The following is a 14,991-nucleotide window of genomic DNA, read 5'->3' on the forward strand; positions in this document are numbered from 1 at the left end:
TGCAGTTTGGTTCGGCCAATTAATGCATCTTTAACTCGTACGTACACGCCAGTTTGACACGGCGAGCTTTCCTGGTTTTGTGACATCGCATGATAGTCAGGCGAACTGGACGCATCCCGAAAACGTTTGACGAATGGCAGATGGTTAATGGCAAAGAAGAGAGAAATAGTTTTTTTTTGTTCGGTACAATCGCGCGAAATCAGTGTGTGCACGTCATATCAGATTGGGAGCTCTCGCGGTTTTCATAACGTCGCGTGACAGACGTGAAGTGGGGGCTGCTCCGAAAATTTTTTGACCAACTGTTGAGGGTTGATGGCAGAATTGGGATAGAAAAGTGCAGATTAATCAATCAATTGGTTTTATTTTATTTTCACCTTGCAAAAAGATAAAAAAGGACTAAAAGATGGGGTACAGCTTGACGAGGGTACCGCCCCCTGATACAGTTGACAGCAGAGCCCTGCAGAATATCACAAAAGTCTGACAGTTAAAAACAAACTAATGCTTGGAACGAGGTGCACTTTCAAGCAAAAAGAAAAACCCATGCACATAAATACACACATATATGCTGATTTAGAAGCGTAGACTGTTGGTCCAGTTGGTGCATCATGTAGTGTCGTTGAGCGGAAATACGGGCGGGAAGAAACGGAGTGGACAGGACAGACGCTCACTTAGAACTGAAGTTTAATGAAAGGCTTTCCAGGGAGGGGAGAGCAGCACATGCGCAGTCAAGAGGCTGATACAAAGTTCAAGCATAATCACATGCGAAAATTCTAACGCCCAAGGAGATATCCAATTTCTTTATCCGTCAAGGCAACTGACTGGACACTGACACACGTGGCAGATTGTGCGCATATCTGGCCAGCTTCAATAATTTATCTCGCCAATCTGCCATTAGGCTTGTTTAAAATGGATGCATTTCTCAATGGTGGAGTACAGCCGCAATCTTTGTGTGTGCAGGTAGGTGCATACCACCCGCAATAGCCTTTAAGGACGCCGAGTGCTCCCTTAGTCTGTCGTTTATACACCGACCCGTTTGGCCAATGTAAGCTTTACCGCAGCATAGCGGAGTATGGTAAACGGCCTCAGCGGCGGAGTTCACAAGAGGGTTTACATGTCTCTTCTCACATGCATTTCTTGCGCTTTTCTTTTGGCTACGATTGCGTACTAGAGAGCACTACTTCGCGCGCTTACGGGGGGCTGTGAAAACTACGTCCACCTCATGTTTGCGTCCTACTTTCTTCATGTGCGAAACTGCATATACGTAAGGCATAACCACAACCTTTTTTGGTTTGCGCTTTTCCTGTGTGGTTGCGGCGGTTGCCATGTTGAGCTTCTTTAAAAGCGAAACACCCACGGCCACCAAACGACTGGAGGGAAAACCCCAGCTTTCCAGACGTGACACCTGCAAACTGAAGCTGTGCTCCACCTTGTGCAAACAGGACTTTCTCAAAGCCAAAATCAGGCACGCCAAGGCAATCCCTCGTTTGGTGAGCTTAGTGTGTGAGGAGTTATAAGGTTGAAGGCTTTTCTTCGAGCGTGGTAACTATTCCCAACAAATACGCTCGTCCCACTTAAAATACAAAGCGGCGTCTAAGAACTGCAACACACCATTGGCCGTTTCTTCCCGCCCGTATTTCCGCTCAACAACACTGCATATACTTATTTATATTTAGAAACATACAAATATTTATATAGATATATATTATTCACATATGTACATAGATCTACATACACATATACACAACAGTAGTTGTATATCTGGCATAACTGACAAAATAGTCTTGTTGCATTATTTGGATTACACAAATGATCCAACTTTTCCTTTGTGAGTTTATTAAGTAGATTTGGCGTAGTGTATGTTAATGATTGGGCATCGTAAATGGTTCGAAGTGTGCGGTCATTCTTCTCTATGCCTAGCATCACGGATGCTACTGTTTACATTCAGATCAGCTAGAGAAAACACAATAGATTAATTAAACTTCAAATGTGACTTGTAGCTCAAAATTAAATGATAATTGTATAAAAATAACACAGGAAAAATGTCAAATTTTCCTAACAGATTTTTCGTAGAAAATGAGCAAGAAACATTGGCGATGCGTCACACTGCTGTTTTCTGAAGCAGATGCAATTTCGTAAAGTTTGTCTTGCTGGTAGTGCCCCAAGGAAGGTTACAGTATTGTAAAACTAAAAACACTAGAGTATTGTAAAGTACTATTTCAATTTTAATAGGAAGAAAATTTCAAACGTACCAATTGTTTCAGCAAGTCTAACAATTTGGAGTACATGTATACATTGTAGCTTTGTGTGAGTGCATAAAAAGTCGAAACAGAAGTACACGCACGCACGCATGCACGCGCACACACCCACAAGCGCGGCCGCACACAAATTGTACCGAGACCTTTGTTAAGCGGAGTAGCTGACTACTAGTGAATACGACGGACTCCCTGATCGTATCATGGTTTCAGAGGCAGCAAGCGCATAAGCGCGTAGCGCAATTCGAATTCATTCTATCCGCAAGAAGCATTTAGTTCCTCATTAACGTGCAGCCGCTGATGCGCAAAGGCGAGCTTTCTGTTTGTTCTTTTTTTCCCGTACAGCCGGCGCCGTGGATGCGCGGAGGCGAGTGCCATCTGGTGGTGCTACGAGGAACCCAGAGGCGCGTGCCGCGCATACTGCACTTCGATTGGTTGGCCTATTCGACAAGGGAACAGTCTGGCCGCAGCCACGGTGACGAAACTCGGCGAGGTTCGCAAAACTTCGCTTTTAAAAGCCTCGAATAGCTTTACGTTAAAGCGCCTCATCTGTTTACTTTAGTCTCCATGCGCCGGCCAACCAGTGTTATCGCTGCTATAGAACCGCAGGCCTTACTTTAAGTAGTCGATATATATTTCGTTGAATTCGACGTTTCAAACGAGCAAATTGGTAGACACAGAAATTTATGGGAGTTTAGTTCGAACAGTACAAATTGCATATCTGCCGCAGGCGCTTTTCATTCCTAAGCTGAAAGCATATACGCTTGAACGATGTCTATTTATGAGCGATTACAACCGCATTGAGAGGACAGTGTCTGTTCTTCCCGTAAAATAAGTGCGCGAAGCGGCAATTTCGCGCAAACAGTGCTGCTGGGAACACAAGTTACTATTTATGGTACTTATCCCCTTGTAATATTTTCCTATTCACTGCTAAGCTGCGTTCAAAAGGTGGTAGGTAGTATAAGCCTACTTTAAGTGCAGAGACCCATGCACGCTACAGCGCGACAACTGGCTACGGGGTGAGTAACGCGCGGCTGTAGCATACGCGCTGCTGTGCTCGATGTGGAGCTATCTCTCTCGCTTTCTGTGTTTTCTATATGAGCTCTAGGTTAAGAGACAGAATGTCATGCTCATACCTCGGAGGGTGCGTGGCTGGACACCAGAATACTGATTTTCCTGGCGTTTGCCTTTTGCGAAAATAATATGAGCCGCATTTCAGGAAACTCGTAGCAATGCTATCCACACGCACCGGCACCAAATGCAGACTTGCTCACCAACTGTCGCAGCGGAAGGAAAATGTAACTGACATGACGCTTTCGGCGCCTGCACTTGAGTATCCGCGAGGCTCATAGGCTAGACTTTGTTATAAGTGGACAATAGCCAAATGCGATGGCTCGGGAGAATATTTTTCTTTTCGCACTTCAGAAAGTAGCCTAAACACTCACCTGTCCACTACAAATGATATTAGAAATATGTGCCGGCTTGAGGTGACGACGGTGATGACGAGCGCCGCATAGGCACGAAGCTCGAGTCACGATGTTGACTCCTGAAATGTTCTCCAAGGTGGATGCGAGGCCACTGCGACAGTTGCAATAAGCCTTTTTGCGACGGCGAAGATTCGTTTATGCAATACACAGAGCAACCATCTTTAAGACATTGCGAAAAAGAAACATGCTAAAACGAAAAAAAAAAAAAGAGAGATCGCGTCAATTCTCTAAAACCTAGGTAGTCTATTTTTTCGTGCTCGGCGTGAAAAGCCTTCAGGTATTCCGATATATAGTGTACAGAGTGGGTAGGTCGTGAAAGTACGCCAAACAACAGGCAAAAAACAGGCACGTCTTCACGCAAGCAAGTAGGCAAAACACACTCTCATAGGACTGATTCTGGTAATTTTCAATGTGATGCAATATTGCATCTCCCTTGTTCCTTAACCTCGGTCAAGAGATTTCGCAATGATCCGGACTCTGTGTCACTGGAAACAAGGCGTTCGGGCGATGCCTATCTTGCAAGTCATGCGACAGTAGTGCCGAAAAACGCTGCAGTTTAGGTGTATAGTTTGTACACAGGAATAATGCCGACGCAGCTAAAAACTTATTAGCAATGCTGTTTTAGGATTATTGAGTAGTCTGACATGGTGTCAAGTTCTTCGTTCTAGAGTGACTCAGCAATGTATAAAAAGCAAATGCACAAAAGTTGAACAGACGGGAGTTTCCGGTTTGCTACCTGCACTGGGATTTGGGGAAGTTGGTTGGAAGGCGAGTAAAAAGAGAAGAAAGATTTAAAGAACGAAAGAAGAAATAGCGTTCACACAGCATCCACACAGGCTGGCGCTTCGGAAAAAAATACCGTAATGCTTGCACGGCCTTCTGATGCCAACATGTGATAAGGTAATAATAAGTCTTCACAATACGATGGGCTTACACTAGTGGCGTTGAATAGCTCAGTGACTGCGTTAGTTGATTCATGAATAGCTATCGTTGTCTTCCTAGAAAAAGTGCATCTATCCATAAATCAGAAGATCGTAAAGTTGTTTCAGTGTGAAACCGGTGTAAGTTGAAATAACCAACGCAAAACGCAAAAACTAGCTGGGACTTCCAAATTTTCACCCCCCTTAATGAAACTTTTATTATGTTTGGTACACTTACGTTGATTTGCTTTTCAAGAGGTTCTGGTCGACGACGCGTTTCTTCCACCTAGATTCACCAAGTGAATCTCTGCAATACCTACTGAGAACAACCCAATAAATTTGACGTTCTGAAGATCACTTTAAAAGTTTACCTAAATACTACGGAAGCAAGTGTCGGCACCAAGTGAGCAGATGGTTTAGAGGAACTATAGTTTAGGCGAGTTCCGCGAGTCACGCTCAAATATTTGCCTTTCCCGGGAGAAGTCACTTCTGTGGATGCAGAGTTAATGAAGAATGGAGCTAAGTTTTGGTGTTTTGCATGTGTGTAATTAAGAGTGGCACGGCAGACCTTTAATAGCCCCAGCGCTGGCGCAAGCAGCCAGCGGTTCTTGGTTGCGCATGCGTGATAGTGGATGCATCTGAGTCAATAACGCACTCGACCGGGAGGGGACTCGGCATTTAGAGTGCAGCGCCCTGTTGTCCATCGAGTAAGGCGCGTCTAGCAGCCTGCAATGCTTCTCTTTTTTTTCTTTAATGTTTGCTTGTCTGACAGCGTCGCAAGTCAATTACCACCGAACGAAATAAAGATTCGCGACAGCAGCACAAACTTCAGAGCACAATGGCCTCCTCTTTGCCTTGCTCCATGAAGCGGAAAACGTTTTGCATTGGACGCTAACCGAGCATGAAGACTGGAGAAGGCGCGAGGAGAAAAGTCTGTCAACTGAAATGCAAGATCGCAACTATCCTATCTTCTTTTGTTTGTCGTGCTGGACTTTTCTATTGATTGATTGATTGAGTAACTTTTATTTTACAGTCCTGCAGAACGCGTATTAGCACGTCGCGGGCCGCTCCCACGTCGGGACCGGCAGGCCTAGCCTGCCAGCCGCATCGTGGGCCTGCTGGACAGCCCAACGTTGCGCAGCCAGGAGTGGGTTGCGGAGGGCCGCCTCCCACCTAGCTGAGCTGAGGTCAGGGTTCGCTATAGAGATACATCCCCAGAGCATGTGCGAAAGTGTTGATCTATCCCCGCAAGCAGGGTACGCGTCATCAGTGTAAATCTCCGGATATATCGCATGTAACGTGAACAGGTTGGGATAGGTTTCTGTCTGCAACAGTCTGAATGTCAGCGCCTGAGGCCTAGCGAGCTTGGGGTGAGGAGGAGGGTATTGTCGCCGCGAGAGATAGAAGTGTTTAAGAAGTTCATTATAAGTGGCAGGCGCGTCCCTACCATGGATAACTCTCTCTTCGGCCGTTACAGCGCCAGCGCGGTCAGTCAGTGCGCGCGCGGCAGCGTGGGCGGTCTCATTGAGGTTCGTGGGGACACCCGCCATGTGCCCAACGTGGGCTGGGAACCAAGTAAGCGAGTGATACTTGATTCTATCCGGACCTGCCTTACGAAGCAGCCCAAAAGCCTGTTCTGCGATCACTCCACACTGAAATGCCCTAATGGCCGACCGTGAGTCACTATACATGACGTCGCTGCTGTCATCAAGCATCGCCAAGGCAATGGCCACCTGCTCGGCTATCGCCGGATCTCCGGTTCGTACAGATGCACAGTTCGTGAGTCGCTGTTTGGAATCCACCACTACTGTAGAAAAGGAACACCCCTTCCGATATGCGGCCGCGTCAACAAAGCAGGCTCTACGCCCCTCTGTCTGGATCTGTTTGAGTATGGTCGAAGCTCTTGCTTTCCTTCTACCCTTGTTATATTCAGGGTGTACATTTCTTGGTATCGGCGATACGGAGATCAAATCTCGTGTGTCCCGTGGTAACTGGCATTTTCTTGGTGCTTCTGCAGATGGTGGGTAGCCGAGCTCTTGTAATATCCTCCTACCGGCGGCGGTCGTGGAGAGTCTGGCAAGTTGCGCTCTTTCCTGAGCCTCTGCAATCTCCTCCAGAGTGCTATGCACACCTAGCTGGAGGAGGCGATTGGTGTTGGAGAAGATCGGTATACCCAGGGCTCGCTTAGTTATTTTCCTGAGCAACGTGTTGAGTTTGTTCCTCTCTCCTCTTTGCCATCTGTGCATAGCCGCCACGTAGGCAAAGTGGCAAAGCACAAAGGCGTTAATCAACCGTAACAGATTGTCCTCTTTAAGGCCATGATGGCGGTTAGCCACCCTTCGGATGAGACGTACTGCGTTGTCCGTCTTGGTCGTGAGCTTGATTATCGTTTGCGCGTTAGAGCCAGTAGATTCGACCACCATGCCGAGTATTCTTATTGCGTCGACCCTAGGAATCTTGTCTCCCTTGCCCTTGCGAAGACAAATGGTGCTGTCAGACAGTGGTCTCCGGCCCATGGGCTTACGACCTCTTCTTAAGGGGCGGTAGAGTAAAAGCTCTGACTTCTTAGCCGAACAGTTTAATCCCGTGGGTCGAAGATAGCCCTCCGTGACCTCGATGGCCTCCTGTAACGCACTCTCAACCTGTCCGTCACTTCCTCCAACAGACCAAATGGTAATCTCATCCGCATAGATAGTATGCCTGATGCCCTCGACTCGTGAGAGTGTTCTGGAAAGGCCGATCATGGTCAGGTTAAACAAAGTGGGTGAGATCACCGAGCCCTGTGAAGTGCCCCTTGTTCCAAGCTCCACCTCTTCCGCGATCATGTCTCCTGCGCGGAGAGTCGCTCTTCTTCGGTGCAAAAATGACCTGACGTAATCATGGAATCTTACGCCCAGACCAAGCTCGGATATCGATTGCAGTATAAATTGATGGGCTATCTTATCGAAAGCCTTCTCCAAATCTAATCCAAGGATGGCCCGAGTGTCCCGCGTGTCATTGTCGATTATCTGACTCTTGATGAGCTTCATGGCGTCCTGTGTGGACAGACCTGCCCTGAAGCCAATCATCGTGTGGGGGTAGAGTTCCTTGTGTTCGATGAACCTCGTGAGCCTGTTGAGTATGACATGTTCCGCGACCTTGCCTACGCAGGATGTGAGCGATATTGGTCGTAAGTTGTCCAGGCTTGATGATTTGCCAGGTTTGGGGATCAGTACTGTAAGTGCCCGCTTCCATGCTTCCGGGACCTTGCCTTCCTTCCATGTCTCGTTGATGACTTCTGTCAGGTATTCTGTCGAGTGATCGTCCAGGTTACGGAGGGTCCTATTTGTGATGCCGTCGGGACCAGGAGCAGACTTGCTCTTAAGCTCATGCAGCGCCCTCCTAACCTCTTCCGTGCTGATGTCTGAATCCAGCTTGGAGTTGGGTGGCCCAAAGTAGTCTGCGCAGGCGACCGATGTCCCTTGCCGGGAACCAACGGGGAGGTACTTCTCCACCAGGCTCTGCAGGACTTCCTCCGTGGTCTTGGTTCGTGTGGCTGTATGCAGAAGCTTTGCCATCACATGCTGCTGGTTGGACCTTGTGTTGGTGTCGTCCAGAAGATGCTTTAAAAGATTCCAGTTTCGACCATTCCGCATTTGACCATCAACTGAGTTGCACACCTCGTCCCATTGTTGCTTTGAGAGGGTGTGGCAGTACTCCTCTGTGGTTCTATTGAGTTCAGCAATCTTTTTGCGTAGTCTGCGATTTAGCCGTTGGCCCTTCCATCGATTGAGGAGTGACTGCTTAGCCTCTAGTAAATGGGCTTGGCGACTATCCATCTTTTCCACGGGAAGGTCCGTGCATATTTTGTGAGTGTTACTCTTGATATCTTCCCTGATCTGGTCCATCCACTGTTCAAGGCTCAGTCTGGTGGTTGGAGGTTGGCGCTCATTCTTTATCTTGCAGAACTTGTCCCAATCCGTGAAGAAGAACTCCTTCGGCCTCTTAGGTGCTGTTGGAAAGTGTGTAGCGAGGATATAATGATCGCTGCCAAGATCAACAGCAGTGTTAGTCCATTGCGCCTTTGAGAAATTCTTGACGAACGTTAAATCCGGAGTCAAGTCCCTGCACGAAGATGTTCCCATTCTGGTCGGAAAAGACTTATCAGTGACGAGCGTAAGGTCCAAGTCTCTAGCATTCTGCCATAACTCCTTTCCCTTGACTGTGTTGTACATGTAGCCCCACGCGTAGTGCGGGGTATTGAAGTCCCCGGCTATCACCAAAGGATTAGTCCCGGCGAGGTTGATTGCCTTCCTTAGAAGCGCTTTGAAACGCTGGCGAAGGTCATTGGGGCTGCTATACACGTTAAGAATGAAAACGCTCTGGCGTCTCAATCGGCCTGGTATGATTTCTATCATCACATGCTCTGCCTTAGAGGTGGCCATCCCCAGGTCGTGAGTGATATATGTGAAGAAGAAGAAGAAACTTTAGTAAAGAATAGTCCGGCAGTTCTTGATGTGGTGGCCTCAGGTGACGGCTCGAAGTTCTTGGACTCGAGCGGCATCTTTGGCTTGCCGGACGGCCCAGAGCTGGTCTGCCAGCTCTGAACTTCTGATAGCCGCCTCCCAGCGGCGGCGACGCCTATGGAGAAGGTCCCCCGCGGCTCCCGCATCCGGGGCGGCGTCGGGAAGAATGGAGCTCGAGCCTTCTCCTACTCTGGCAACAGCCGCGATTCTGGACGCGTCGCCAACGGAGCTGCTTTGATTGCCGTTATTGCCGGCACACTCCCAGAGCATGTGTCGCAGCGTTGCTCTGTGTCCGCATGTTTTACACGCGTCTGTTGGGTACAAACTCGGATAGCAGTGGTGTAAGATAGCGGGGCTAGGGTAGGTGTGTGTCTGGAGCAAGCGTAATGTTACGGCCTCGTTCCTGTTCAATTTATCGTGCGGTGGCGGGAATGTGCGTCTTTCAAGTCTGTAGTGTTGGGTGAGGTCTCTGAACGTGGTTAGGCGATCGCCCCACGCCCAGTGTGTTTCTTGTTGCTGTGTTTCTATTGTAGTGTCCCGATCCGGCAGATCCGATGCCCCGCTCTCGGGGGCGGAGGCGGCCACATAATCAGCGGCGGCTCGGCGTGTGAGACCTCGAGCCGTGGTGTGGGCCGCCTCGTTTCCCGCGAGCGGAACATCGGTGTGTGCCGGGGTCCAGAGGAGGAAGACCGTAGAATTTTGGGGTTGCGAGGGCGAGTCGCCGTCGTCAGAAATTTGGAGTATGCGGGCCGCTTCCCGCGAGACACGACCACGCGCGAAGCCGCGGATTGCCGCCTGCGAGTCGCTGATCACGATTGCAGCGTTCGGCACCGCAACGAGTGCTAGGGCTATCGCGGCTTCCTCGGCCGCCTCCGTGTGTCCCGTGGTCACCGTGGCGCTCGCGAGGCACCTACCCGAGCGGTCTACAACCGCTATCGCGTGCGCGCTTCTCCCTCCTCCATATCGCGCCGCGTCTACGTACACCGCCTCGTTGCTGTTACCAAACTTCTTCTGAAGGTCGCTTGCTCGTTTGTTGCGCCTCCCGGTGTGGTGCGTCGGGTGCATGTTTTTGGGAAGCGGCGGGATGATCAGGCGGTCGCGAACAGAGGCGGGAACCGCCGTCTTTTCTCCATGCTGAGTGTGGTACGCGATGCTGAGCGACTCGAGGATGCATCGACCTGCCTTGGACCTTGATAATCGTTCGTATTGCGCAATGTCGTGCGCCTCGATTAACTCGTTGAGGGTGTTGTGAACTCCGAGCTCTAGAAACTTGTCGGTGCTCGCGTTGAGTGGAACGCCGACCGCCCTCTTGAAAGCCTTTCGGATCATGCATTCGACTTTGTTTTTTTCGGACCCGATCCACCTCAGGTAGGGGGCAACATACGTTATGCGGCTTATCGCGTACGCCTGCACGAGACGGATCCCGCACTCTTCACGCATACCATTGCGTCTATTCGTGATGCGACGCAAGAGTCGGATCGTGTCATCTACCGAACGACGAAGTATTCGCACCGTCTCTCCGTTATGGCCGTTTGCCTGCAGGTGTAACCCTAGGATTCTAATTTTCTCTACGTGCGGTACGGGAGTACCATCTGCCAATGTAATGCGTATTTTGGAATATTCCCGTTCCTCTTCGCGCAGGGTTTTACGACCTCTCCTTGTGGGTTTGTAGAGTAAGAGTTCGGACTTGGTTGCCGAGCACTCGAGGCCCGTTCCACGCAAGTAATTCTGAACCGCATCTACTCCTGCCTGTAGCGTTCGCTCGACGTGACCGTCACATCCTCCTCCGGGAACCCAGAGGGTGATGTCATCCGCGTAGAGACTGTGATGTAATCCTTCTATTTCTGTTAATTTCTCGGGTAGACCGAGTAGAACTAAATTAAATAGTAATGGTGATATGACGGACCCTTGCGGCGTGCCGCACGGACCCGTCTCAAATTCCGGTGATTCCTCGTCGCCGACGACGACGCATGCGCGCCTACCCGTGAGGAAATCTCTAACGTAATTATACATTCTTTGGCCTAGTCCTAATGTTCTAATTGTTTTTAAGATCGCTTCATGCTTAACATTGTCAAACGCCTTTTTAATGTCTAAGCCTAGAATTGCCTTAGTGGAGCTGGTAGTGTCGTCAACGATCTGGTGTTTAAGCTGAAGCAATACGTCCTGTGCTGAGAGGTTGCGGCGGAATCCTAGCATGGTGTGCGGGAACGCGTCATGATCTTCGAGAAAGTCGGTCACGCGGGTGAGAACTGCGTGTTCCATGACTTTCCCGACGCAAGACGTAAGCGAAATCTGTCTTAGGTTATCGAGTGTAACTTGCTTGCCAGGTTTAGGAATCATGATAACGCGGGCCCGTTTCCATGCTTTGGGAAGGGTACCCTCTCGCCAGCACTCATTGACGTAGGCCGCGAGTCGGGAGATTGACTCGTCGTCTAGGTTTCGGAGAGTCTTGTTGGTAACCCGGTCCGGGCCGGGCGCCGATCGAGTGTTGAGTTCGAACAAGACTAACCGAATTTCCGATTCGCTAAATTCCGCGTCCAGTTTCTCGTTTGTGACGCCGTCGTACTCGGCGTGCTGGATGCTTTCGGCCTTCTTAAAGTAACGGTCACGTATTGCGTCGAGGAAGTTATCGCCTTTATAATCTCTTACGAGTCTACGAGTCTTATGGCCTTGAGCGGCCCGAGTCTCCTCCGGATCTAATAGGTGTCTAAAAAGACGCCAAGCGCTCGCCCCGGTCATCTGCCTCTCGAGGCCGTTGCACGTGTCTTCCCATTGTGCCCTGCATACCTGAAGCGCGTGTTCTTCAATGCCTCTGTCTAACTGTGCTATGCGTTTGCGCAAAGCCTTATTATGTCTTTGGCATTTCCATCTCTTTAGGAGGGCTCGCTTTGCTTCCCACATGTGTAGGAGCCTGCTGTCAATTATTTCGAGGTCCGCCTCGGGCGGAACGTCGCTCGTTGCTGCTCCTACGTCCCTTCTGAGCGTCTCACTCCACTCGTCTATGTCCGTAATCGGCTCGTCGCCTCGCCCCGCTTCTTTTCGCTTCTTGCGGAACGTGTCCCACTTCACGAGTTTGAGCTGACGACCTTTGCCCTCAGGGTTAGTACCACGACCGCTCGGGCCCGTGCCTATCGTGATCTCGATCAGCGGATGGTCGCTCCCCAAATCTTCCTGGGTATTTTGCCAGTGCGCTGTTGTTACATTTGAAACAAACGCAAGGTCTGGTAACGTATCGGCACTCACGCTGTTCCCTCTGCGTGTAGGATCGGCGGGATTCGCGATCAGTGCAAGCCTTTGGTCTTGCGAGTCTTCCCAAAGGTGTTTGCCCTTGGGTGTTTCTCGGGTGTAGCCCCAGGCTCCGTGGGGCGCGTTAAAGTCGCCCGCAACAAGTAGAGGCTCGCCGCCGGAAGCCGCACGCGCGCCCCGCAGTAGGTCCCCGAATCTGTGCTGCAGCGTGGGTTTACTATACACGTTAAGGACGAAGAGTCCTCGGCCGCTCTTAGGAATTAATTCTACGAACACGTGAGGTATATTTACGCAGGCAAGTTCTCTCTGCGCCACAGTGACATTACGTCGAACGAGCACGGCGGCGACCGGCAACGGGCGCGGCGGGGGAGACGGCCGGCGTGGCACCATCGCCCCCGGCCCAGCGCCACCCGCCACGCGGGGTGTAGCCCGTTTCCTTCTTTGCCTGTTCTCCGTCGCGGTCGCGTCTATGGCTTTGTAGCCAGCTAGTTTAACCGGATGGTTTGTCTCCTGTAAAAGGATCACGTCCGGTTTCGTCTCGCGGCTGCGTATGAATTGCTGGAGATTACCCCGCTTCCTCCTGTAGCCCCGGCAGTTCCACTGCCAGATTGTGTATTGTTGTTTCCCAGTGTTAGTGTGCTTCGTTGCATGTGTAGCCATGGTGATGCCTGTGTTTAATTTAACCCGTCACCATCGAGGCGACTTGGTTGCTGCTGCGGTTGCAACTGCGGTTGCGTCTCTACGTCTGTGAGCGTGTTTTGCTGCTGCTGATTGTGTTGTTGCTGTCTAGCGTACGGCTTGCTCATTGTTCTGATTGGTCTGCCTGCAGCTGGCGACAGCCTCGTTTCTATGTCGTCTATGCGCGCCAAGTGCGCGGCGAACATTTGTGTTATTTGTTCAGAGAGGTTAGCTAGCGCGTTATTGAACATTTCGTTCATATGAGCCGTCTGTCTTGTAAAACGTTCCTCGAGGCTCTTCTCGATGTTGTCTACACGTTTCTGTAATTTCTCATAACGGCCGCATCCCTGTTTGCTGTCGGGTCTTGCAGGATCTAGTGCGATCCTTTTCGCGGTAACTGGACGATCATCGCGTTCATCCGCCGTCTCCCTCGAGCTGCCCTCGTTGTCCGTGTCCATCCCGGCCGGCTCAGGCCGTGATGGAGTCGGTGATCGCGGCGCCGAGGACGGCGGCATCGTCGTTTGACGTTGCGATGGTTGCTGCGGTTGTGGAGCCTCGCCTTTCAATTTGATATTCTCCTCTCTAAGGAGCGCATTTTCGCGTTTAAGCTCGGCAATTATTGATTCTAATGGCTCTAAACGTTGTTTTAGGACTCGCTCTATCGCTCGCTCGAGCTCGTTCCCACCGCTGCCGCCGACGGTGGGCCCGCCAGAGCGGCCCGCCGAAGCGCCTCCGCCGCCGGGAGAAGCGGCGACAGCCGCCCAGCTCACCTGTTGCCCAGTGCTCCTGGGACCTTGCTGCTGCCACGGCTGCTGCTGCTGACTTTGTTGGTTGATGTGGCCCACAGCTGCGGTGCCCGGACCGCCGCCACTGCGCGTCATCGACGTGCTTCTCGGCTTCTGTGCTCGGTTGCGAGAGTGGGATCGAGATCGGGATTTTCCCGCACCGCCCTTCCCGCCGCGGCTAGTCGAGCGTCCTCTTCGGCTGTCGGTGACTGAATGACGGTCTATCTTTGGAAAATTGAGGTAGTAGCCGGCGTTGCCATTACAGTCGCTGCTGCTGTTCTAACCGCTGCCGTACTTTGTGGCTGCTTCTTCCTCTTCTTGTCTTTTTCGCTCTAGTTGGCGACGCTTGACTACGTATGGGGTCTTGTATCTCGCCTTGCACCTGCGGTCTCCCGTGAAGTGTCCCTTGCCGCACAGTCGACACTGGGCCCGCATTGATGGTCAGGCGACGGATTGTTGCGTCCGCATCCACGGCAAATCTTGTCGTTGGGATTGGGGCACACGTCGGCGCGGTGTCCCAGCCTTCCGCACTCGTAGCACACGTCAATCTGCTTCCTGTAGAGGGAGCATCTGACGAGCATAGGTCCGTAATATACGTATCTCGGTACGTGGAATCCGTCGAACAAAACGATTATGTTGTCCGTGTTGCTCATGCGGTTCGCGTGCAGCACTCCGGGGTTGCGCTGCGTCACTAGATTAGCGATGACGTCTGCCGGGCTCTCGCTCTTGGAAATGTTCCTAATCAGGCCCTTGGAAGTGTTCTCCGGGGCGGCTTGATAGGTATTCGCCTCAAACTCTCGGTCTCCGATGCAAAGCTTGCTAATGGCTCCGTAGCGTTTGGCTCTGTCTTCAGACGGTGTGCTGAGCACCACCACGTTCTGTTTAACGTTGAGGCAGATGCTATCTTCCCCGGCCGCTTCTCTGCCTACACCCGCTGCGTTACGTAGGCAGCAGTAAATGCGATCCGTCCCGTAATCGCGCACGTTGAAGCCGCTTCGGGGGCGTACGACGATTTTGTAATCGTCCGGCGGTAACTGTGGCATTCGGCTTGCCATGGCAACCTGCTGCACTTGACGGGCGTACTTCCTTTTGTACTGCGCTGTCGCACCGTCGGCCTG

General features: G+C 51.1%; 1 protein-coding gene across 1 annotated transcript; it reads right to left on the reverse strand.

Annotated features, from left to right (window-relative positions):
* Positions 1-396: 396 nt before the first annotated feature.
* LOC140215827 (uncharacterized) lies at positions 397-13,969 on the reverse strand. The gene is made up of 4 exons (XM_072286130.1): positions 13,859-13,969; positions 7,709-8,972; positions 6,952-7,489; positions 397-457 (listed from the first exon to the last, which is right to left on the reverse strand). The coding sequence occupies exons 1-4, from the start codon at positions 13,967-13,969 to the stop codon at positions 397-399; spliced, it is 1,974 nt and encodes a 657-aa protein (XP_072142231.1).
* Positions 13,970-14,991: the final 1,022 nt, after the last annotated feature.

Source organism: Dermacentor andersoni, chromosome 2 (genome assembly GCF_023375885.2).
Source record: "Dermacentor andersoni chromosome 2, qqDerAnde1_hic_scaffold, whole genome shotgun sequence".
In the NCBI taxonomy this organism is placed as follows: Eukaryota; Metazoa; Arthropoda; class Arachnida; order Ixodida; family Ixodidae; genus Dermacentor; species Dermacentor andersoni.

What these genes read in the sequence shown, in the direction of transcription:
- LOC140215827 (XM_072286130.1), bottom strand. Translation starts at nt 13,969, where the DNA reads ATGACGCGCAGTGGCGGCGGTCCGGGCACCGCAGCTGTGGGCCACATC. An exon ending in CCAGGAGCACTGGGCAACAG is followed by an intron (nt 8,973 to 13,858) that starts GTGAGCTGGGCG and finishes GACCTTCGCCAG; the next exon opens with CGTTTCAAAGCGCTTCTAAG. An exon ending in AAAGAGGACAATCTGTTACG is followed by an intron (nt 458 to 6,951) that starts GTTGATTAACGC and finishes GATATTCTGCAG; the next exon opens with GGCTCTGCTGTCAACTGTAT.